At 40.0% G+C, this 26,488-nt stretch overlaps 1 protein-coding gene across 2 annotated transcripts; it reads right to left on the minus strand.

Annotated features, from left to right (window-relative positions):
* Positions 1-954: 954 nt before the first annotated feature.
* On the minus strand, positions 955-25,873 carry LOC128439817 (beta-galactosidase-1-like protein 2). 2 transcript variants are annotated; one of them, XM_053422246.1, is made up of 19 exons: positions 25,788-25,873; positions 22,630-22,818; positions 21,845-21,913; positions 21,304-21,399; positions 20,417-20,525; positions 19,426-19,518; positions 19,246-19,327; positions 18,094-18,158; positions 17,266-17,350; positions 13,506-13,649; positions 12,707-12,787; positions 9,890-9,996; positions 6,639-6,785; positions 6,277-6,348; positions 5,991-6,069; positions 5,750-5,837; positions 4,754-4,868; positions 4,121-4,237; positions 955-2,422 (listed from the first exon to the last, which is right to left on the minus strand). In XM_053422246.1, the coding sequence occupies exons 1-19, from the start codon at positions 25,844-25,846 to the stop codon at positions 2,339-2,341; spliced, it is 1,881 nt and encodes a 626-aa protein (XP_053278221.1). In that variant the 5' UTR covers positions 25,847-25,873; the 3' UTR covers positions 955-2,338. The 2 variants fall into 2 exon arrangements, with proteins under 2 accessions (XP_053278221.1, XP_053278220.1); XM_053422245.1 differs by lacking the exon at positions 25,788-25,873 and adding an exon at positions 25,344-25,780.
* Between the last annotated feature and the right edge of the window lie 615 nt (positions 25,874-26,488).

A 26,488-nucleotide genomic window follows, 5' to 3' on the forward strand; every position in this document is an offset into this window, starting at 1 on the left:
CGCTACAACAGCATGTGCACCTACATTACACTGTCCAAACAGATTATCACAGAGATCAGTAAAAGGTTAGCACCACCAAAAGCCAGATACACACACACACACACACACACCATTATAGCACTGCTGTAGATCCAAGTTCTGGTCGAGTGGATGTGATCTTCTTTTAATCTAAATGAATGATGAATCCACCTAAACCGTTCTTCACCCTTAAACAATTTTAGAGATGCAGTCTGATAGGGAAAATTATCAATGTGTAAACAACTTACTGTATCATTTACTTTTAAAGTCAAACTAAATCCTCCTCTGTTCCTGAGTGTTGCTTTGCAGGTAAACAAACATCATGCAGTTTACAGATGAACATGTGTTTGCATTGGTTAAATCACATTCAGAGATTTTCTCTGGTATATCCCAAAGGAGAACATCAAGTCAGGGCTCAACCTTAAGGGGGATGCTGTTACGTTGAAATTTGAAATATCAAGCAATATCTAATGTCTAATTTGTTTAGTAGAATAATCCTACCTATACATCAGCAGTGCATTTTATCCAATATTTAATGTCAGTTAATGACCATTACCCACCGAGGGCTTCTCTAAGGCACAATACACTTGACACACACACACACACACACAAGTCCTCTCTTCTTTCCTCATCCCCACTGTCATCTTCCAGCCTCATGTGATTCACATTTTATGCATGTGACTGTTAAGGTTGTTTATTTGCCACAGCAGTTCTGTCTCAGAGAAAGATGTTAGTTGAATCAAGAGAAATAAACAACTGAGATAAAAACAACCTCACACAGTCCAGACTTTTCTGTCCAGTTGAAGTATATACACTTTGTGTTCTATGATGTATGTCTGCAAACTGAGATCTGACACATTTGGCCTGTGGAGCCAAGTGGCTCACACAAATGCATGATGTACACTGTTTTTGCAAATACATAAAATGGGAGACAAATTGAACAATTCAACAAATTTAATAAAAATAACTCTCAACAATTAAAAAATGTAACCATTTGTACAATTAATTGACAGTTTCTTGCAGATGTTAAACTTTAAGTAGATGGAACAGATGGATAGATCATACATTCAAAAATTATTTGTTACAACTAGGTATTTTAACCCTGGTGATTTACAAATTAGGTTGTAGCATAACCAAATAAGGAATAGCTTATAAATGGAGTGATTTGGCAAAAAAATATAATACCCAGCCACCAAGCTACGAAGATTTAAAAACATCAGCTCAAGGAAAAAAATATATATTTAACCGAAGTGCAAAACTTTTGTTTATACTTAAAACTTGTAAGTCTTGCTTCAGCGTTTGTTGTATTCATGCAGTTAACATGCATACTACTGATGTTTTATAATTTATGTAAAATTTCATTTGAAGTCAGTACATTGTATTTAACAGCATTTCATCACGTGTCAGGTCAGACATGTGGACTGTATATTATTTTTTATAGTTTAAGCTACAAGGGCTTAATTTAACAAGCTAGATGGATGACAGTTCCCAAAAGTGAAGCCAAAGTGTCTCAATTGATGAAATCCACTCTACGATTTCAGCAGCATGGGAAACCTGACCACCTCTTAAATTGTAATTACTCATACATATCATGTCATTAGCCCGCACTGATTAGTTGTCAAATGTGACAGCACAGTGTCACCATGGCATCAATCATCAAAGAAAACATTTGCGGCGGTATCCGGGCTGGTAAGAGCCATACACAACAGATGAGAATTCAAAAAAAGATTTCAAACACAGCATGTGAGCTTGACTCCTCTGCATGAGCTCACAGCAGAAAATAAGAAGGTAAATTTGAAAAGGCAACAAAGCAAACAGGCTCACAGTATGTGGGATAAATAAAGCAGTTCACGGGCTTGGTTGGCCTTGACTACTGACACAGAGGTCACACCAGTCTTTATTCACAAATTCTTTGCCTACACTCTGGATGATATGTATAAATTAGGTCTGAGAAAGGAGGAGAGTTTCTTTTACTTCATTGAAATCGAGATAGTTTAGTGTCCCTGTCCCCTGGTCTCAAATTATGGAGTGTGTAAGTGGACGTTAATGATACTTTTGCTAAATTGAATAGAAATTATTCAACAGAGTGTCATGAGTAAAGCCACTAAATGAGAAGTTGATGTGAGGAAGCTGATTATGGAGATGCGTCTTCTGGCAGAGCACCAAATGTCACGTTTACCGACGAGTCACTTATGGATGATGCTGGTCACGGCCAGGTGTCGGGGCTCGTGTAGACAGAACTCACGGCTGTTGCCTAAGTCCTGACCTTCCCAGCTACTCTCCCATCATCTTCCTCTACCCATCTGCCCTCCCGTCCATTTTAGACATCGACAGACATGCCATAGTCAGGGGTGCTGGTGAACTGGATCTTACCATCTGTGTCCTGCTCTTCAAACACGAGGACCTGTGATGAAGCAAAAAAAAGAAGTCGTGAAAGGACATTGAGAGTGGGAGGTGGAGCACTAATGTCAATACATGAACACTCACAGAAAGACCATCTCAGAAAAGGCGAGAAATGCAGAGATATAGAATGTTAAGCTCCAGGCTTTCTGCAGAGGTCCGCAACATTAAAGCTATAGTGTTATGAATATCAGTAGCTATAATACTGTAACTGCTGATCTGAAGAGCCAGATAACATGTTAACTTTGTTTTTTAATGATACAAAATATAACCAGATGGAACTAAAAGGTTCAAGGATTAGTATATTGCCAATAAGTTAAACAGGCTATGATTTTGTTCACTGATAAATTCTCCAAGTCTTTAATCACAAAAACAAAAAACAACGACATTTGACTATGCACAAGTAAGAGGTGAGGATTTGAATACTTTGTCATGTTTTACTATATCTCACTGCATTTGGGGATTTTAGACTATATATAAGAAAGATGTCACAATTTTCTCTGTGAAACAGAAACATGCTTATTTAATTATTTTATGACATGTTACTCTCAAACCCCCCAATAGGCATCAAATTAATCAATAAAAATGTTCATGAGTTTAATCTATATAAATAATAATCATTAGTTGTAGCCTTAATTTTTTATCGTTATAATAAAAAAAAGTCTTGAGGACTTTGGTGTCCATTTTCATGGTGAGTAAGGACTGGATTGCAAAAAAAATGTCAGATTATATTTTGGCATGCTAACATGGCCTGGACCTATATAAATAGATAGTTGTTCCATTGTAAAATACCAAACGATGCTACAGTGTCTGGTAGAAGTATCACTCGAAGGGTAACCACCTAGCCTGGATGCCAGACGAACTTAGCCCCGCCCACAACATTTTTGGTCGGGCAGTTCGGTCTGGAGTCGCTCCATTGGGAAAAAATTATGGGGCGTGTTTCAACTGACCAGGAAGTAAAATTCCTCTTCGCTCAATTGGATAGACCTACAACCAATCCGAGCAACGTAGTATGTGACGTATGCTAAGCAACGCATTGTGAGTTATTTACTAAAGCCGGGTTCACACCGGACGCTTCAGCGCAGCGCCAAGCCTTAAATAACAGCTGGCTCCCATCCACTCCCATGTTAAAACTTTGTGCCGGTCACACCGGAGGCTGAAGCACCGCGAGGCAGCCTTGGCGCAGCGCGGTGCTTCAGCCTCCGGTGTGACCGGCACAAAGCCGTGCAGCGATCTACTGGATCAACGGGTGATATTATTAGCACTGCCCGGCGGTTCAGCGTCGCTTCAGTGTCCGTTGTGAACAGCCAAGCGCCGGGGCGATAGGGATTAGCGCGGTGCTTTGGCGTCGCCTCCACGTTCTGTGTTCCTCTTTCAAAATGAATGCGCTGTCGATGTCTTCTAAAACAGACTCAATGGCAGCATCTACACATCTCAGCTCTCCAGCGGCAGGCATGTTTGTTGAAAACGAATTCAACCCAAGGGCACTGTGATGACGTGGTTGATTACGTTACAGTTGATCATCTGTCAATCATCGTATAAAGCCCGCCCTGACAATCTGATTGGCCCGGTCGGGCCATCATTTTTTCCCAATGGAGCGACTCCAGACCGAACTGCCCGACCAAAAATGTTGTGGGCGGGGCTAAGTTCGTCTGGCATCCAGGCTAATAACCACCTGCAGGTTTAGATAATACAGGAGTACCTGGTTGTCTCCCTTGTGAAGCCAGGGGCCTGGGACATAGAGAGTCTGCTGAGGACCGATGGACCAGTAGCGTCCAAGATTCTTGCCGTTGATGAAGATGACTCCTTTAGTCCATCCCTGTAAACACAAACAGTCACTGTTTATCAAAACAAACTGGTAAGGCCAATTTAATGTAGAAACTTAGAAACACATTGATAACTATCTCCTACACAAGAAAGTCTTTACTTCTAATGTGATTAGCATCTTGTGACTAACACATACAGACTTGTTGTTAAATCCAACTACTTACCAGAAAATGTGAGAATAAAAGAACTGCTATTGTAAGAGATGGGAAATGATCAATCATGAAGTACATATTTACATAATATTGTCAAAATATAAGTACTGCATTTAGAAGTCATACATTTAAAAAAAAAAATGATTTGCATATGTGTATTAACTTAGTCAAAATAATAACATGACTTAAACCTGTTTGGGCATTTCCGATTTTTTGACTGAGGTATAATAACTAATTCAAATGTGTACTAACTGTATAGTAAGGGTCAAATCAAATACATGAATCAATCTTTTGGGCAGAGCTTCCTGTGCTGGCTCTGCTGTGTTGAATTAGCCGCTCCACTGTGTCTGACTTACAGGTAGTTTGATGAAGGTGTCTTTAGGATAACCGTTCACGTAGAATTTGGCCTGGAAAAACCCTGGGAAGGACAGCGGCTCTCGCATAGACTTCCAGTTGCCCGGATTCGCGATTCTGTAAAATGACAAAGAAAATTGAAGAGTACAATCCTTACAGATTACACCTTTCATAATGAGTTCCATTCTATGAAGCACTAATGTCCCTTGTCTTGACTTACAGGAGGCCTGTTATTTATCATGTCAGTCCAACAATATTCTGGCTTCAGTAAATGTCAATGTGTCAAATGGGAAAGTTTGGACATGGATAGTACTTTGAAATATTCAGATTCTATGTTTTATAATTTCAGCTATAGATTATACTTTGCCTTGAAGTAAATTCAAAATGTTGCCGTGATATAAGACAAGATAGTTTCCAACATAGACGCCTTTAAGCCTTGACATTTTCAGGATGGTGATAAACTAAAGAGATTGAAACATTTTCAGTTCATGGGGAGATACCTAAAAATGGATGTAAAATATGGCTACATATTCAATTATATAAAATGTACATTTCTACACAGTAGAAGGTAAGATAAATCTAGTGACTCTGATGTTGACTATCAGTGCAACAAATATAAGGTAACCAACATAACCTAAAAATGAGGTGAGGGTTTTAGGATTTAGTAATATGGAAGCATCATGAGGGATATGCATTCGCACCTTGGGTTGTCCCTTTCTTCAAGTGGTGTTCTATTGTATTCAGAAAGGTGCAGTGCAGCTCTTAAATGACTCCAACCCTGTAGTCTACCCACTGTACTGCTTATAATTCAAGATGTTAACCATGAGACACTGAATTGGGAGGCTGTGTTCTGACTCCTCAGTTTTCCCATCATATTACCACAGTAATTGTGTTATGCAGGGAGATAATCAGCTGGATTGAATCGGAGGCAAGCGGCTTTAATGACAGAGAAACACAAACATGGAGGGAAAGTGGACCGTAATGGAAAAGACACAAACCTGTTAAGGAAGCCTGGCTTCATATCCAGACTATGAATAATGAAGTCTCGGAGGAGCTGCTTGTTTAACTCGATATCTCCGACCAGACCTGAAAGGTGAGTCAGAGCGGCTTTCAGCTTTCTAATACATCCTAAGACGCTTAGCTTCACGAAAGGTCTCCAATCAAAAAAAAGATCATTTAAATAAGACTCATGCTGAATGGAACATTTACAAAGCCATCAGTCTGTGAAGCAATTTGTACCTTTGCGCTGCTCATCCAGAGTTTGCCCATAATTCACTCTTCCACAGTTCTCCACCAGTAAACCTAGTGTTCTTCTTCCCTTCAATGGGAGAATCACAATCAGAAATAGCACACACACACACACACACACACACACACACACACACACACACACACACACACACACACACACACACACACACACACACACACACACACACACACACACACACACACACACACACACACACACACACACACACACACACACACACACACACACACACACACACACACACACAAATACCTTCCCATCAGGAAGTGCCAGCTCTAGTGTTTTATAATCCAGGACACCAACAAAATGTTTGTCCACAAAAACCTGGGAAGAAAAATCAAACTTTATGTAGAAAAAAGAAAATGAACTTGAAACCACCAAAGAAAGTTTTTTGTGTTTCAACTTTTGAGAATTGTCTTAAAATTGTGTGACATTAATAACAGAGCAACTGGTCACAGTCTGAGCTCGTTAATTGCCCTCCATAAGGACAACGTGTCATTTCTAACAAGCAGATTACAGCTTTCCGGGTGCAAACGTTCGCACAAAGGAAAGTGTAAATTTTGAAATGTGAAAGCGTAAAAGTGTCAAGTCGCTGTGTGTCTTCCTCTTCTTACCAGCGCTCTGTCTCTGATGTTGTTCTTTGAGTTGAGGAATCCTCCGCTGGTGATTATGGTCTCGTACAGCGTGTAGCCGTACGACTGACCATTGTTACGGTTGACAGGGAGATTCTCCATGTTTATCGGCCTCGCTGACTTAGATGGCTAAAAGTAGGAAAAAGTCGACCGATGTTTAGGGCTGTTCACATAAAGACTTACTGAAAACAGGTATTGAAGGATGCATTTGTCAGTTTGGTCTTCAAATGCAGACTATGAAGATTGCAGCCTCTGGCTTAATAAGCAGCTCATGTTCTGAGATTGTAAATTGATGAATACATTTTGTGTGATCTGGCCTTAAAACGAGGTTTCCAAGATGTATCGTTGTACTAAATGAGAAATATTCTGCTCAAATTCCGGTTCATACTTTTAATTTGTGTTAATACTTGAACATTTTTACATGCTCTAGGGTTCATAAAATACATCACTCTCCTCATATTTTCCATTGCTGCAGCTCCTCTTTCCAGCCTCTGTCTGAAATACTTTTAAGCTTTTTAAGTTTTGCACCTGTCTCTTTAAGCCCCCCCCCTCCTGACAAAGCTTTTCAGAAGCAATGAGGGAGTGGAGCAGCTTTAACACTGACTTTTAGGAGATCTTTTACATGCACACAAAAGAAAACGACATAAAACACACTAGAGGAAAGAGAAATCTAAAAAAGCATTACATGTTTTTGTGAATTTACAGCATAAACCAACAATCTCACAGCCGTCCTCAGAACAGACTCCACAATCTTCTCCTGACAGAACGTGATGCTCTTTTAAACCTAATGAGGCTCGCATGTGTGGCAGTCAGAGCAATCCTTTCATTCAGACACACTGTTTTTGCATCCCCTTGGGAGGGGCATTACGCACTCTTCAGAAGACAATCAACTCTCTGCTAGGGCACGATTAACCACCTTCCCCCTAAACATGCAAATACAATATCAAACTAAGGGTAAGGGTGTGGGGCTGGACAGGGGCAAAGCAATTGTCATCCCTGTTAAGACCCTGGTGGTTTAAGACATTTTCCCTTGTGCACCATGCCTGTGTTTTGTTATGTCATGTCTTTCCCCCTGTTTATTTGTGTTGTCATGTGCTTGTTGTGGTTAGGATGTCAGGCCATGTGTGTTTTGTTATTGTCCTGAGACTCCACCCTCTACTGCTTCCTGCTCTTTTTCTCCCTCACCTGTTCCCCATCGTCAACCTGAGTGTTTGCCTAATTAGTTCACCTGTGTCTTGTCTTTGTTTCCCCTTCTATTTAAGCCCAGTCTTTCTGTTGTCCCCTGTCGGATTGTCTCATCATTTTTTGACTGTGAAGAAGCAATGCCTGGATACTGCTATTTGTGAACTCTGTTATCTGGTATGATTTTGGACTCTCTGATTTTTGACTCCCTGATTTTTTGAGCCTCTTTGGAACTCTGTTTTGCCAAGTTATTGAATTGGATTTTCTGTTTTTGGCTCTTGTCATTTTTTGCCTTTTTGGATTCCTTGGTTTTCCTATTTTTGTTAAATAAAGAAGTATTTTTTGGCATCTAAGTCTGCGATTGGGTCCTTGCTCTGTGGAAGCCTAACAATCCCATCTAAGAGAGAAGCAAATTGTTGCAACAGGAGGTGAATAATTAATGTTGTCAACAACTGCCAGATGTGCAACATCTGGTATGGATATCAATGCCACTGGAGAGCTTGGTGTAAATGACTAAACTACACTGGTGGACACCACAGTAATAAATACAAGCTGACACCTCCTGTGCATTTTCTTAAACATATTTTTAGTTTGTTCCATGTTTTCCAAGGGGAGATTTTCTGTGCATACTTTACACTGAACACAGGTGAACAGATTTGATTACTTCTGGTCTGTGAATGGGCCACTGGTGCAATGTTGACAGAGTGAGAGAACATGGCCTTTAAGCTGCTTTCAGACATGCACTGAAATCCAGACATTTTCCTGAAACCTTCCAGAGGGGCCGTACTTAAGAACCCAAATGTTTGAGTCAGATGCCTGGAAATCCTCATGCCAGCCCCCAAATAAATGGCAGTGAGCCGCTATGAGAATACATCAGGAAAGTGTTAATGAAATTCACTGCTAACAAGTGGGCTTGTTGAAGGCATTTTGTAACACATAACAGATAGAAATCTAAACAAATAAAAACAATACAAATATCTAAGGATGAAAAAGATGTACCATAAACGTAAAGACGCCGACAACAAAAGCATTTTCTGCAGCAGAACACTTCATGCCCTGCCTCCTGCATGCTTCACTCAGGTGCCACTGCTAGTCTGGATGTTTCAGACATTTTCCTGTTGTTGGTCAACACGTCTGAACGAAACAATCTCCTACTGCCCTCTTCGCATGTGAAAGGCAAACTTTAGAAAGTGAACACACCTATATGTCTGGACTTTGTTCCTGGAAAGAGCTTTACTCAACCATAGAGAATTAATCATAATTAATTTTGTTTTGCTTTAAGACTGGATTTTATAACATGAAATGTATGTTTAAAATCCAGAAATGTTCTGGTGGCTGTTTACCTTCCATACTTATAAGTGGACTACCTTCCTAAATCCAGGAAAACACGTCTGTGTGTTTTATATCTTTTGAGTTGTCATTGATGTTGCTACTCTGATTTATGGTTTCTATGATTATTTTTGTACCTTTTCTGTTACTTAATAATGGTGTCTTGTAAGCCTGTTTAGGCTGCATGTGCACATAATTTGCACGACACAATAATAATAAAAAACAATAAATCAATCGGTGAGAACAGGCATATGAGTGATGGTGACGACAGTGTTATTATTTGTGCTGGAATTGTTTTCATCGTTTGCTAATGTTGATTGTTTAAAAAAAACTACAACTAGCTACAATAGCTGGAATAATAGCTACTTAGCAGTTTTAATATATGATAATAAAGGCAAGCAGAAATTCTGCGGTGAGTAGACAGATGTGATGAAGGAGCTTGTGCTACTGTAACCATGGGTAGAGTAAATACATCTGTCCTCAGTCTTAGGTTCGCTTAAAAAATTTTTACACAGAAGACAACATCCTTCACATCCACATTATTAACCACTGATTTTCTTTGAGTTTAATGATGAGATTTGACAAGTGGTAATGAATGATGTTTTTTTATGAATGACTGATTGTAAACAACTTTGTAGTGATATGAGCGATGCTACTTAGCTAATGATGTTTGTCATTTTTGTGCCAAGAATTTCAGCACTCTCTCTGCGTCTGTAGCTTACCTTGTCAGTGAAATGCAGAGTGTCCCACAGAGACAGGTGCTGCTGGATGACAACAGGCTGGTATGCTCTCCTCATCAGGAGAGGAGGCAGTTCAGGGAGAGGGTTGACTAAAAAAACAGGAGGAAACTTTAGTCTTGATAGCAGTTTTTCTGACTATATATCCATTTATGCTCATTTTATGTATCCGCAATTAGGACCCCAAGCTAGCCTTCCATGTAAACAACATTTTTACCCTGAAAATACATGGAAAAACCACACCTTAAAATATACACCTTTGTTGCTCAACGCGCTTTCAAACCAATCTTGTTTGGTTCAGGCCTTCAGACATTTCATTTTAATTCCGAACCTAAATAACAGGGGTGAAAGGTTCTTCGGAGCATGGTTCGGACCATCTCTCCAACATTTAATCCAACCCAAAGGGGTTGTTTCGTCCAGATCAAACTGAAACACGGCTGTTTTCAATTTGCAGCGTGAAAACACTTTTGTGGATAGTTTGGACCAATTGCAGCAAGTTAAGACAGCTTTAATAAAAATAGGGAAAGAAAAAGAAGCGGAAGGCTTGCATAGTGTTAGCTGTCTTCCAGTATACTGTATCACCTTTGATGACACAACATTTGATTCAAATTTGGATGCTCATTAGGTGCATTTAAACTAGTTTTGAATACTGCACCTGAAGTTGGTGATGCTGTTGGCAATACCATAATGATAACGATGTTACAGCAGCAACAAAATTAACAAAATGAACCAGTTCAATTATTCTCTCCAACACAGAGACATATGTTTAATATAACTATTATTATGCTAAAGTTGATCCTGCAACAAATTTATCTGAGCTCTTGGTGGAGCCATTTACCCTCCACAGCAGCATCCAGTTTGTGCTCTATGTTACAAAAAGTCTCTTTACAGTGGTTACCAGTAGTTGCCCATGCCCCCTAACTGCTTTTAAAGGTGTTACGGCATGCAGACACACCAGTTCTCCATCTGGAAAAGGCTTGACTGCATTTCCTTATCACTAAATGATAACAGCTGAAACACTTGGGGAAAGCTTGGAGGATAATGGCCAACACCTTTCTCCAATATGGCTTTTAAAATACTTACAAGCCAATGCCTTTATAATGTGAATTTCCCCAAAATAATGCAATATTATCCCAAATTACCCATTCAGTTCTCAACAGAAGAGACAGTGGCAATGTGATGCAGGGAAGAAGAAACTCGCCCTGCTCTCAGACATGAACGGCACATGACCCAATTGACTTTGCTTTTTTCACATATGAAGAACACAACGGGAGATTGTCCAGGTCAGACACAGGGGAGGGGTCATGTCTGGATGGAGCACACGGGAGGCAAGACATAACTTACACCTCTTTTACACCAAAATAAGCATACACAGCTTATTTAAATCTGGTTAAACCCACAAGAAAGGCAACTGACTCCTCCTTTCCTATTGCCAGGGGAGGTGTTTGTTTCTCACTTTCCTTTTCACAAAAGCAGCGAAAAACTGAGGAACTCTCTCACCTCGCTGACTTGCCAAATTAGCGCGCTCATCCCGCTGTCTTGTTTCCATCACTGCCAATCTGAGCCAGCTAGTTAAAACCCTGTATACTGCAGACTCATTTGACAGGAAGTGATTGTCGATTGTATCCAATCCCATTGCAGACAATGGCAAGCTGTTAGTTGTTTTTTTGACCAGTGGAAAAGTGGCAATGGAAATAACGTGTTTTTGTTAACAACACACACTGGTGTGGATCTTTACCGTTGACAGTTCTCGAATCTCATTGTCTTTCTAAGTTTACATTCTCTGCTTCATCTACGTGAATGACACTTCTGTTCTTTTTTTCCAGTTTTGTTTCCTCACATTTTCCTGCTGTATTCTAATATGAGTTCACTCCTGTAAAATGTCAGGGGCAACTGACTTGGATATGTGCGTTCTCACATAAAGCTCCTGCGGATAACTTCAGGAGAACATCCGGAATTCATTGCCTGTCGGAGAGCAGGATAATGCTGGGGTTTAAATTGACTCATACTTGACATCTGACTTTCTTTACAGAAGATAGTCAGAAGATAGTGTGATTATAAGTATTAATACTTTTCAATGCTTAAATGTCTCACAATGAACTGTCTTTATTTGCAGGTTGCTTAATGTTAAGATGCTTGTGCAGCAAGTTATATTACAAACGGCAATTTGCAATTTCTGAAATTACAAGAAAACCCCAAAGCATGTAGGACACAAGTCTATTTTAAGAACTTTTTTTGTTAGACCTTTGACACATCAGCTCGAATCCACGCCAAGATATGCAGAAACAACACCGCAGGGCAAAGAGTAACTGACACAATATACATGATTTGACAACCATCAGACAATAATGAACTATCAATCTGATCTAATAAAAAAATTGGGTCATGTTTTTGTGGTTGCTATAGAACCCAGCCTGACTCTCATATACAGGCCACTGCTCATTGTTCAGCAGACTACAAAACATAAATATGAATCACACACAGGCAGCCTTTCAAACTTATCTTCAATCAACACAATGTTGGAGGAATTATTATTGTGCTGTGATGGATTCAAACCCAGTTTGCCAAAAAATCCTCTATTTGGCAAATAGAGAAAATTGCATGCGTCATAAAAATGATAAAAAGCTTAGGATGTCATTTTCACACTGGTCTGAGACTGAGGGTCTATGACTTTGACAAAAATCTCACAAAGCCCCCATAAACCCCATGCTTGTGATTATATGCAAAGTTGGTGAAAAGAAATGGAGAGAAAAAGAGGTGGAAGATGTGGAGCCCATCGCAGCAACAACATACAACACTCACTGTGGTAGTGGCTGAATAAATTCCTCAGAAGATGGTACTTGGTGGTGTAATCCCCAGCCTCGGATAATGGAGCATCGTAATCTGCAAGATAATGCGCTATCAGAACAGCAGGCTCAGGAGCCAGCGAGAGGCAGGCATGCCTCTCACCGTGGCGGATGATTTCACCGTGCTCCCCTATCGAACATCTTGAGACAGCAGCTGGCCAAGACACACTTTGGGTTATCCTGACAGACATTGGTGCCGTTTTTTAGGTGAAAAGGTAAAAAGGCGAAAGAAGAGTAAACACGAGTGTAAAGAGCGGTCAAAGGTGGCTGTCCCTACTGTCGAGCACTTTGCAGATTTCTGCTCTTTACTGAAGAATGAGGTTATTGCAATGTTAAGTGCCCTAGAGGAGGATATAAAACCCATTGTACCATCTTTAATTTACATTCCCAATGCAGTTTATTGTGTAATGAATGAATTAATGTGCACTGCATATTCAGATGTCCAAGCAGCCAAAGGTCAGAGGCTGTGTGTATAGATTTTTCCATCTATGGATAGTTAAAGTGTCCTTATCATGCTTTCATCTTCACATTTCTTTTATTTGGTACATTTCACATTTAAGTGCAGCATCAGTGGGGTTTACAGATAAGAATTAAGACCAGTATAAGTGGCAGTGATTGTAAATATGTACCTGGCTCTTAAAATGCAGTAATGCGTTAAATCTTTGGGGCATAATTCTAGATAAACCCTGAACAATCAACTTTTGTTTAATCATATGTTGCAAAACAGTGATTAAAACCAGATTGATCAAACATACCGTAGCTCGTTACCATAGGTTTGGGTGCCGGTATTCCAACAGCAAATGCTCCGTTCATGAAGCCAAAATTTGTCCCTCCATGGAACATGTAGAGATTGATGGACATGTCCTTCTCAAGGATCTCTGTGACCACAGGTATCATGTCTGAAAGAAAAGTGAAAAAAGTTAAACAAACAAGTCAAATTTAAAGGTGCAAAACAGCTATTAACTCACCGGTCTATAATAAACTTTTATGAGTTTAGCAACAAACATATTCCTTTACTCACAAAGAGTTTTGCCCTTGGTTTGCTTCTCTTTCTATCACTTTACTTTTATAAATTGGATGCATGCTACCAATCTACCTTCATCCCATCTCATAATACCACTATGCAATGGGGAGACATTGTAGTGTCCAGTTCACGGGAGGATGAAGACGAAGCCGGACAATGCGTCTCCTCTTTCTACCACTATCCTGAAATGAAGTCGAAATATCTTGGATAGTACTGCTGCCAGATTGCATATTTGGAGCCAGAGTCTGCATAGTAGTGATGGGAATGAACCAGCGTTGGCAAAGTCCTGCCAATACTCAGTCTTAGCTGTTAATCATGACATTTCACCCCATTTTTTATAATTAACTAAAACCAAACTTACTTGGGGAAAAAACAACACTTGAACAAACATCAGTGTGAGAAGAATTAAAATGACAGACAAAAATGTTAAGCATACGTTGTGTGTTAGTTTGGTCCATGTCCCATCTGCTAAAATGGAGGAGACAGAGTTTATAAACTATACTGCAGCAAGCAAGGGTCTTTTCATCCATGTATATATACAGTCTATGGTAGCTCTTCTGTGAGGACACATTATAACATCTAATCTTATAACAGCACAAACCCCCTAAGCTCTTGACAAGTGATGCTTACCACCACCTGCCAGCAACCAGCACGTTTGTTGGCAGAGCAAAGTGACATATAGTACCTTTAAACCATGATGTTTATAATTGACTTATTTAGGTTTGAACAGTGAGCAAAGAGGAGCATAATGGAAATAAAGCTACACATACACACCCAGGAGTAACAGGAGGGGGGGAAATCCATTTGACTACAGAGCCACTGTTTCAATAATCCTATTGCCCTCAATTCCACTTCAATTAAAACATGGACCGACCTCAGCCTCACGTCCTATTACAGGTTATTATAATTTATCATGGGGCTATACTTATACCTACCAAAAAACTGCCAACCTCCCTTTACGAGTTAGCTACCTGTATTTTGAGGCGAACATGGCAGAACAAATAATTAAGAATTCAAATTAGACGTTAGCAGACAAATTAAACTGTCTTTAATTATTTGAATCAAGGGCATGAGTCTTGGTGAATAACATCTTGCAGGGTGAGTGACAGAGCCCGACTCGGTTGGTTTCACGGTGGGGGCACCGGCTGTGACCGAGTGCCGGGTGTGTGCTGAACTGTCAAGGACACGAGGCCCGCTGAATATTCCAGCGTTCATTTCATAGCCATGACACTTCCTGCGTCGTGAGGTTCTTTTCTTTCTCCTCGACGAGGAGAAAATAAATAAGTGACACTGTTGGCCCTTTCGTTTCCTTTTTTTCTGATGATGCGAGATGGCTTCAGGCTCTGCACGGTGTGCTCGAAATGAGATGTTTCTGAGAGCACTTCAGATGATGATAGCAGGGTCTGTGACTGCCATTAATCTTTACAATTGCGAAACAGGTGCTATCGTTTATGTCATGACAGTACATTATATTAAGAATATCACCTTCCTGACTGTAGCCTGTGGACCATGTCATATTGCAGAGTACATTTGTGTTAACCACTGGTTACTTAACATGAAGGAGGCATCAATTAAAAACGCTCAAACTCCACTGTCGCTTCTAAAAATGAATGATTGAAAACATTGTGTAAATTTTTTTATCCCACAGTAGATATGTTTGGATTATGAACAAACAAGCATTCACTCTGCACTCTGGGATATTGTGAAATCATTTTTGAATAGTAATTGATTAATCAAGTAATGTTAATAATTAAGTTTTCTAACACTTGATTATTAACATTACTTTATTAATATCCTCACAGAGCGAACTAATCTACATAATGGAAATGTTAAAACTGTGTATTAAGGTTGTGCGTATCCTCATGGCCACCGGAGGCACCATGCCACAATGTTTTAATAGTAGATCCTTGTTTTGTGAGCATATATGCACAAAGATGCCTCATGGACATTGATGAAACCTTTTTAAAAAGGTACATTGCAGATACTTTACTTGAGTACTTGCAGTTTATGGTACTTTATACTACCGTTCCTCTTCATTTATTTAACAGCTGTAGTTACTAGTTACTGTAATATTTAAGATTATTAAAAAGTCTAAATCTCCTCATTAGTTAATGATTGAGTGAGTTGAGTTTTAACCCTCAATTTTCTGAATAAGGTGAAGAAAACTTTACAGCATTTTCTTGATGTAATTCATCCCGTTTCAAGTATTTTCTGAGATCAAATTCTAGTTTTCCTAATTCTAGAGGGACGGCACACGTTGTAGTTCTGGTTTATAAATATGGTCAGCTCTTTGTGTTCTTCATTTTACTAAAAAATGTGATGCTGGATGGATTCAATTATGGCCAGAATTGTCTTTGGAGACAATAAATAAAGTGGTTAAAACATGCTACTGCACTGATCAACAGTTGGTGCAACATGGAGCCAAGAAATGTAGCAGTGCCCTAACAAAACCGTGAAGAACAAGACTGCTAGCGAGCAATGATGTAAAAATGTTGGTGTCAGGAAAATGTGTTTAACACATTTTTAGCCCTCAGGACTACCCACTATGCATTTTGGTGTATAACCTCCACTTCAACAAAACTCCACTGGCTGATCTGTAATGTATTTTGTCATGTCTAATGCTCTAGAGCAGGTGGCTAGCTACTGCAGTACACATGCAGCCTGTGACTGTAGCATGAGGACAGGTAACTAATGGGAAAGCTCACAACGGAAATGTAATTTAATGCAGCCGAGGGCAAGACAATCATAGTGTGTATCTGTGTGTGTGTAGCTCTAGCAGAAGGAGCCTGAGATGAATACGACTCCTATAAAGCACACCACTTCACACCTGAGTTTAGTACAGTCAGTGAGAATCGTCGGAGAGCATCTTTGAACAATCCAGTACAAGGAAGTGTTTGAAATAGTGGCTTTTGAACTTCAAATACGGGCAACAGACAAAGTAAAAGGGAAGGGACACACACGCTCTGCTTTGTGGAACTTGGCTCTGAACCTACCGCCCATGAAAGTATATAAATCTCTGACAAAGCCACAAAAACAAGGAGGAAATGACCATATGATAAGCTATACATCCCAGCTGCACCGACTGGGCTCCATGCCGTCTGTGTAGGAACCATAGTGTTAGAGCGACTGTTTTGGACTCAGAATGAAGAATCTATTTTTTTGTCCTTATCCAGCTTTTCCCAGGCAGAGACTATTTTATTCTCAGCTCAAAAAGACACACGTCTTAAGCCTTTTTCACCCTGAGGCTCGAGAGCTCTGTCTTGCCCTCAAGTCTGTTCTACCTTGAGAAATACTGTATTGTCTCCATGCAAAAAACCTCTCTCAATCCAGTCTCAAATTGACCTGTATTATCAAGACATAGAAAGGGCAAAACAAATAATCCATTGATAGAAATTCCGTCTTACCCTCATGTGAACACCTATTTCACTCTTATCAGGAATCCGGGTTGGTCTCGCTATAGAAAATGATTTTAATCTTTCACAGAGTCTTACCCTCAGCTGTAAACACGTGATGAAGGTTCCCCCAAAGATCGAACCACCCTGACCAGTACTCCATCACCATTTTAGGCTTCTGAGGCTACAAGGGGATGAAGAAAATAATTGGTGTTACAAAAGTTTTTTGTGTGGCTACATTATTGCACAGGCAAAAGATATTTTTCAGGCTACCAACTCCAAAATACTGTATATGGAGAGACTTTGTATTGGAAAGAGCAAGGGTTTATAATGATGTGTTTATCTAGTGTAGTTTGATTAGATCATAAAACTGGTAATGACTGATACACAAAACCACACATCACTGGAAACACTGGTCCCAATCCAGGACATCTACCACCAGCTCTGTCTGTGGAAGGCCCACAGCATGCAGACAATATACTGTAGGAGCAGGGCTTCAGTTTTATCACATGGCAGTCAGGTTTCTTAAGTCATAGTCAATTCATGACCAACAAGCCTCTGCATATCTGTTTATCTGCCCGTTTGCACTTTTTTTCTCACCCAGCTCTGGAAAATGTCCAATAACTTATACATACATATTTCATACAGTTCAAAGCTGTCGCTACATTTGCATCCTCGAATGTTGCACTGCATCTTTGAATGTATTAGGTTTTTAGTGTATTGTTATAAGTTTTATTATTCCCTTTTTTTTTGTTTGAGATCTTTCTGCTTTGCTTTTATTTTATTAAATCATTGCACTAAGTGCACGGCTGAGCTGTTTCTTCTCATCCAAGATTTCATTGTGCTGTTGATCATGTGTTAACTTGCACAGGACAAATACAACTTTAAAATTAGAATCATGTAACATATGACACAAATAAGACTTACCTGTATTTCTTCCAAATACTTAATGTCATTCAGGTTCAGTTTCTGAAAATTGATGGTTTCAAGAGCTGTAGACAAAAAGAGTTAAACATTATCACCATGTCAAATATAATCTAAAAAATAAATTACTTTAAAAGGTTTTTTGATTATTTTTTAAATAAATCATTCAATCACTCGTCTGTACGAGTTCCATATCAAAGCTGTGGTGTCTTTATTCACAAATGTAATGTAAACTACTGTAAATTATTTCAGACACACATTTAAACATCATATGAATCCCAAGAGGATTGTTTACTTGATATAACGAGAATAAAGCCCTGGTGGAGTCTGCACTGTGAATCATGTGAGACATCAGTGTTTGCATCAATAATACACATAAAACCTTTTAAACAAAGGTTATTAATATATATGCATTAAAAGTACAAAAGGAGGAAATTAATCCAAAATTATTTTCTGACATCAAAATATCTATGTCTCAATTTAGGAGCCACATTCTTCGGAGGCTGCATTTGACGACTAAACTGTCCCATATTAAAGGCATCCTCAAATAAAGCTGACAAACACGTCCTTTCATCCCCCATCAACGGCTCCAATGGATGGATCCCTCTCGGGCAAACCTATCCCACCATTCATTGCACCTCACTGTTTTTAGCCAGCAAACAATGAGGACAACATCTGTCCTCACTGCGATTTTAAGTATCAGACTCAACTAATCAGCTAATAGCACATGTAAATAAAGTAAGGGAACTTTCTTATCTAACTGCAGCTCTGTTGCTATGCAACAGCGGTAAGGGCGGGACAAGTAGGTGACACAAATCATAAAGAATTCTCTGTGGACCAGTCTCATTTCCAGTTAGGCCTTCGTGGTCAACAAAGTCTTAAAAGACCTCCTCCTTCTTGGGCCGTGTTGGCCACGTCTCCTGTATTGGGACACAGCTACAGTTTCTGTTTATGACGGAGTGTGTTCAAAAAGAGACACTTCCTGGTTCTACAGTACACAGACTCCTTTGTGTGAGGAATCTGAACTGCAGCTGCCTGACACTGGGTCACTCTTGGCTCAGAACTGTTGTTGTGTGGGGAAAAACTACACTCCAACCACCATATTGAAAGTGTGTGTTTGTTGTCTTGTTTGTCTGATAGCCAATCTGACAATACCTCCTTTCACTCCTCCAAGCTTTAGTCCTTCCTTGTTGTCGGAGGTCATCAGCAGCTCTGTGATGCCCCTTGACAATAATGCCTGGAGAGAAGGGAGATTATGGAGGCAAGGTGTATTTGTGCACTCTTATCAAAGAACCCCCAGTTCTAATTAAAATGATTTACATTTCCGTTCCTTACCTCTTTGATGAATGGCATGTATTCTATATCCTTAGCATAGGAGCCGTATTCATTCTCCACTTGAACTGCGATAATGGGGCCATCTTTGGAGAACTGTGCATTAAATTAACCAAAAGATAGAGGACACACATTAGGGCTTGGCACCAGCTCTTGGTCGTTCCTACCCGCCCTCAATGCTGTTGACGTTTTAAAAGCCTTGAAATGAAAGTCAGAGCTTGTACAATGATTTGCGGAGTTGATAAGAAGAAAATAAGGTTGATAGGAAACAATTTGTACAATTGGAGTCAGTACGGTGCATTTTCTTGCCATCACAGCTAATAATTGCACAATATTTTATATGGGAAACTATTGCAAATGAGAAACAATTTGATATGAACAAATGCGAGGATTCAGTCATGAAAATAGTTTTACAATGTTGCTATTTGGATTACATTTCAACTGCATGAATTATAGTTGCTGAAAATATGAATAGACTAGAAAGGCACTTAGTAGAGCACATACCTCCGCAAAGGCCCAACAGTCTCCTTTAATACAATCAAACCACACCAGATTTCACACACACCCTTAGATATCTGTTCCCTAGATATACCTGTTTTCTTCACCACGAACAATGAATTATTCCCTGTAATATTAGTGAAAATGTTCAAAAAGTGATAAAGAATCCTGAATCTGCCGCAGAATTTAAGGAGTTCTTCCTGGGCCTATGTGCCACCCTTCAACCATTTCTTTAACCAAGTTTCAAGAAAATCAGTTCAGTCGTATTGGGATCATCTTGGTCAGAGACAAACAGCATTGAAAACATAACCCACTTGGAGGAATAAAGAAAATCCGTGTGGAGAAAACAATAAAAACTCAAGGGGCTTTAATTGAAATGGCTTTGTACATATTTTCATAGTTTTATTTTATATCTTTATTCTACATTTTTTATATTATGTGCTTCAGCTCCAGTTCTACTTGTTTTTCACTTTGAAGGTGCTCAAATGAAAAGTACCTGGTGTGGAACGACTTTGGCGATGAGTTGATCGAAGAAGGAGTTGACTGCGTCGGTGAATCCACGGTATGTCGTTCTCAGTTTCATGTTTTCATCCCGTAGCAACCAGCTGAAAAGAGATCACAACAAAAACCATTGGAATATCCAAAAATGCTACTTATCCAACAAGTTCCTCAAAGGGTTGTGAACTCCTTCAAAATTATCAAAAGATAAACACACCGCACTTAGCATGACTATCATGAACTGCTGTAGCAAGGGAGTCATGCTTTGCTGCGTTCCCCTCGAAGCGCTGTTTTGATGATTATCAAATAAATATTACCTTAAACTCACATTCCCTGAAGGCAAAACTACACCGAAAATACCCACTTCCAGTCTTTTTCCACCTCAACAAATCCCCCACGTGTCCGAAACGATTGAGTTTAAAGATATAAATGGATTGTATTCTTTCATTGTCAGATTTCATTTTGATTCTGTGTAATAAAACTTGACTTTCAACTGGTTAAAAGGGGTGCTAAATTAATATGATATATCCTTTAAACATATGTTTTCTAATGTACGTGAATATGTTAAACTCCAATTACACAAAGAGAAAGAGAAAATCCTTGCCCAATAAGCAGCACATGTATTGAAACTGGCCAAATAGATGACAGCACATAATTCACATAAGTAGCCCATGAATTATTTCCAGTCCATTAATAGATTTCACCTGCAGCAAAGATACCGTCAGCTAACAGATTACCTGACCTAACAATTCATTTCAGAGCCGTTTATAAGATTAACTCAGCGCACTACTTTTAAAATAAAGCTTCACAATGTGACTGTGGCTATGGAACTGGCATAACATAATCTGTAAAGGTAACGCAGAATCATGGCTCTGTGTTTTTTACCTGGGTAGTCCCCCTAGGTCCCACTCAGCACAGATGTAGGGCCCTGGGCGCAGAATCACCCAGAGGTCCAGGCTGGATGCGAGGCGGAGGAAGGCTCTGAGAGAAGGAGACACAATCTGGAAAATGATCTATAGTCTCATCAGGGCTCTATTAATCATCTGTAAAGCAGATATAAAGCTATGGCATATACTCGTTTTCAACTCTAAAAATTCAGCATAGTAAAGGACAAATATCATTCTGTTTAAAATACTTGTTTGTTTTCATTGTCACTTTGTTTGAGAGAATGTCTGATTACTGCACTAAACCTGCCAGTGATAAAACACATTTGATAGACCAATGCCAATCATAGTCAATAAATCAGCCATCACTGTGCACAACGTGTTCATCAGAAGCATTTCGTAAAGGTACACATCCTCAATGGTATCAAATTATTCAAGACCGTGGACAGCTCAGGCTCTTTACAGTGCAACAGTGCCATCTGCTGGAGGTGATCTGGCCTCCAACATATACCCTGCATGTTTTACCCTCCAAAGTTCCTTACTCCAAATCCAGCTGATCCTCAAAGTTGAACACCCCTTGCTCCGGCTCATGGAGGTTCCATGGCACATATCTGGAAAAATGGCAACACAACTTAAATGTTATATTATATTTTGGGTGGTTTTAGTATTCTAATTTCCTTATGTTTTCTTACATTTAGTTTATAATAATATGACTTGTGAGTACTGTGTGCTCTACTCATAATCTAAAAGCAAAGTCATAGTGTAGTGCTCTGAGGTAGGGCTGGGCAACAAAAACAATATTGCAACATAATTTTCATTGATAGCAATATATCAAAAGATTTATACGCATATCGATATAAAGCTTTGTGCGAACCCAGTGAGGAGGTTTAAGAAATAGCTGATCTACCTAAGATATATATTCACTTGTTTATCAAGTGTCCTTCTCTCCACATAAGGAAGCGTTTAAAACCACAACCTTCATGCAGGTGTATCAGCTTTTAAACTTTATCATTGTCGACTGGCGTGAAATTATATCTTGATATAAAGGGATGAAACGGTTACCGGTTTCAAGGTTTACCTTGGTAAAATTCCAGACAGTTAAAAGCACCGTTTTATTCATTAATTTCCATGGTAATTTGGTTGATCATTAACCAAAGTTATCGATTCTCCAAGACGTCACAGAAAACAACCTGCATTTGAGAATTGTAAAAACATGGTGGAAGGAGATAGAATCTAATTTTACATGCTACAGGTTTTGGCCTTGTCACCCAGCCCTACTCTGATGCTCAGTACATTCAACCAGTGATCATTTGCAGTGGGAGCCTACGTTGTGAGGGTGTTGAGGCCACAAGACTTCAGCTTCAGCAGTCTATCCTCCCAGTAGGCTCTTGGGACACGGAAGTAGTGGATGGAGCCCCCCAAGATGCGGAAGGGTTTTCCCTCCAAAGTGAACTGGGACGTGTTGGCTCTCAGACCCGCCCCCCTGCTCATTCTCTTGATTTCAACAGGGTGTTTCCTAAAGGGGAAATGTATTTTATTTCACAGCCGTAAAGTGGAACTTGACTAAAGCGAATGGAGGAATGACATTTAAAACACAAATTTTCCCCTTGAGGCAAGTATAGTCAGGAATTATACAATTTAATTGTATTTGTATTGTACCGAATCACAGACATTTTCGACTACTCCTTTTTAACGGGAAGAAAACCTTAAACAGAACCAGATTCAACGTGAGCAGCCATCTGACTCCACCAGTTGGGTGAGAGGGAAAAAAAGGGGTAGAGGACAGGGTATGGCAGGCACAGTTATGAAAAAGCACTGCCAGACTCGTTGTTATAGTAAAAACAATGAATATATGTTGGAAAAAGGTGGCTGATATGCTGGGTGATCCTCTCAAAGTGTTTTCACAGTGTTTGAATGAATCAACCTTGCAACAGTGGAAGGTGTGAGCCTTCTGCAAATAGCATGCTGTTGGCCTTCTGGGTAAGGTTGGTCTCCTCTGCTGCACATACCTGCGGTATGTACACAAATCTGCATTGAGACCAGGCACATGCACAGATGGACCACAGGTGGTGCTAAAGCACCTGCCCATTTGGCCTCTAATTAAGTAAGCATGCTTATTTGAGACTTTATTTTCTTCTTCTCTTCTGCGGTTCAAGTATGTTTCCCTGACTTGCCCTTGTTGGTGTCTACCAGGTGATGATAGTGTTTGAAAAGGTCAGTTTTCATATCCTGCCGTACAGTGAACATAGCCTACTACATATATATCTACTAATTCCTCAAACTGTCATTCTGCATGTGGAACGCATGTCTTGCTAACCATCCATTTCACATTTGGCATATCTATTGTAAATTGACGAGAAAGTGCAGTGCCAAGTTTATGTGAATTGGACACGCGATATGCTCAATATTGATAAGAAATGTAATAAGCAGGCGACCAGCGCTCTGTAGCAGTCAGCAGGGGCGGGTCATTGTGCCAACAGTCAGTCTTAGGGCCAAGTTTCACAATCAGACTCAGAATTGTTTTTTATTGCAAAGCAGGTTTACAGATACAAGGAAATTGCCCTGATGTATTTGGGGAAGTACAAATACAAAAAACTGGCAATAAAATGTAAATATATAAAATACCATATAGTCTGGAGGGATTGTGTTTTTTGCAATACGTGCAATATGTTGTAAGAAAGCACTGGTGACTGGATTGTGCAAAGTAGAGTTAGTCGGTTATTTACCACGGGAAGTTAAAGTGTCAAAGTGTCACAGTCACAGGCATTTTGTCCGGGACATCAACTCGCCTCAGAAAAAAAGGATTTTTTTGAGGCAAGGTTTTGGTCCTGATGGCCCACAGCCTCCTCTCAGAGGGGAGTGGCTCTTAAAGTCTATGTTTGACATTTCTTCTTTGACTACACAAAGCACAATGTTTTTTCTGTTGCTGCAATGCCTTATATCAAGCTGAATTTGTTGTAACTTTGGTCTGATTATGCCAGTTGCTGAAAAGACATCGGAAATGGTAGACTTGCAACATATTCAGGAAATCCTTCTTACTCACATACAAGTCACACATGAGAACAGCAATAAAGCAAATTCAGTTTAATTTTATGAAAAACATTTACACAAAGATTTCTAACTTCACTCTGCACCATTAACTGTATTGAAAAAGCTCTGCACATGACTTCCCTCACAATGAAGTCGCACACTAAAAACCTGAGTTGAGGGCTTTCCAGTTGGACAGGAAAAATATTTACTTTAGCCAGCTAACCATAGTTATCAAAACCAGTTTTACAAAAAACACATTACACAGCAGTCACACATACCAACAGGGTAGTAGCACACCCCAGACAGTGATTGGACAGCACTATGTGTACGACCAATTAAAAGACATAAGTGCCATTAAACAGAACAAACTACAGCTTCCACTAATGTTGATACACTGAGCGGACATCTTGGATATTGTAGTTGGGGGTTGTGCGGTTTCTCCGACCTTCTGAGACAAAATTTCGAATTGAGGGGGCGTTCCAGTTGCAACTTCCAACTGGGGAAGTTGGGGTTGGTAATAATCGAGCTCCGAAGTATAATGGAACAAGGCATAACACAGGCCAAGGAAACTGTTACAACTGTACGCAACTCTATTTTTATGAAAAACATGAATAATTACAGGAGTGCCGTTTTTTCCCCATGTGACAATCTGCCCCCCAAAAGGTCTGTGCACGGCCCTGGTGGAAACACCAACATGATCTCATCTCGATCAGAGTCAAACAGATGTGCTTTGAGACTCGTGGGTGAAACGCACCTGAACAGCAAACAAAGTGATGTCGAACATATTGATCATTAATGTGGTCACGGTTCTCGACCCCCAGCCAATCGGTGAGCCTGGGGAAAGTTCCTATGCAGCTATCTTCACAATAAATCAGACGGGAGACAGCAACCAAGCAAACACAGAAATACGTGGAGACCTACAGTAAGTCCATAGAGCGAACCTTTCTGTGGGGTTTCACACAGTCCTCCACACTGACGGCTCGAATATACAAACACTGTCAGCTGCCTTACCTTGTAAACTTGTGATAAGTGAGGATGGCTCCCGCAGCCATGCAGAGCAGCAGACAGTATCTCTGCTTCAGGGACAGACGGACACTAAACACGGAGGAGCTTTCCATTGGAAACGCGACTCTAGAAACCACAGCCCAACTGGACGTGTCTCCTCCGGACCACACGAAGTTAATCACCCCTCCTCTCTGTCTTCCTGTTGGATTGACCCTCTGAACTTCAGCCTGTCGAGCGTGTCCAGGTAGTTCAGGTTCCTGATACCTGTCAAACTGTCAGCCGGAGCTACCCCATGTTTACACAGCGCCACACTGCTACAACTTCCGGGAATAACGTTCAGGGAAGGACAGGAATGAAGGGACTTTCCTGTCGCGGTGTCTCATGTACTCGGTATGATCAGTGTCCACAACTGGGCCAACACTGCGGGTGACGATGTGCCAATGTACTTACCACTCTGAGGAGGCGCGTCCACCTAGCTGCGGGAGCGCGCACGCACACCTGAGGGTCATTGTTCTTCAACGTCTATCCGCGTTTAGGGACCGTCATCAAGTGAACGCTGCTTAAATAAAACGCAGAAAGTGAAAACTTGTCGTGGACTCTTACTGATGTGCAGAGGTGGGAACAAGTCAATTTTTTTGCAAGTCCCAAGTAAGTCTCAAGTCTTTGCCCTCAAGTCCCGAGTCAAGTCCCAAGTCAAGACAGGCAAGTCCCGAGTCAAGTCCAAAGTCAAGACTGACAAGTCTCAAGTCAAGTCCAAGTCCTGCAGTTTGAGTTTCGAGTCTTTTTGATCACTGAGTAATAATATATTAACACAGATCATGTATGCTTTTTAAATCTGTATTTATTTATTTATTTATTAAAACAAGTGCAATTGAAATTACAGAAAACATTTTTTTGCTGACATTGCACTTCCCTATTGCACTATTAACCAGTCATTTTTAACATTTAACTCATATTTTGCAAGAATATTCTTCATTTTAAACCACTCCTACAGAATGAACACATTTGAAAAAACAAGTGCAACTGTAATTATTTGTACAAAAGTGCTAACATTGTATTTTGCATTTTAACTAGTTCCACAGCAGTTTCTGTCCTGTCCTGTGTTTATCTCATCTCATTTATCTCACCTCATATTGTCTGTGTGTGTGTAC

The sequence above is a fragment of the Pleuronectes platessa genome, chromosome 5 (genome assembly GCF_947347685.1).
Source record: "Pleuronectes platessa chromosome 5, fPlePla1.1, whole genome shotgun sequence".
Lineage (NCBI taxonomy): Eukaryota > Metazoa > Chordata > Actinopteri > Pleuronectiformes > Pleuronectidae > Pleuronectes > Pleuronectes platessa.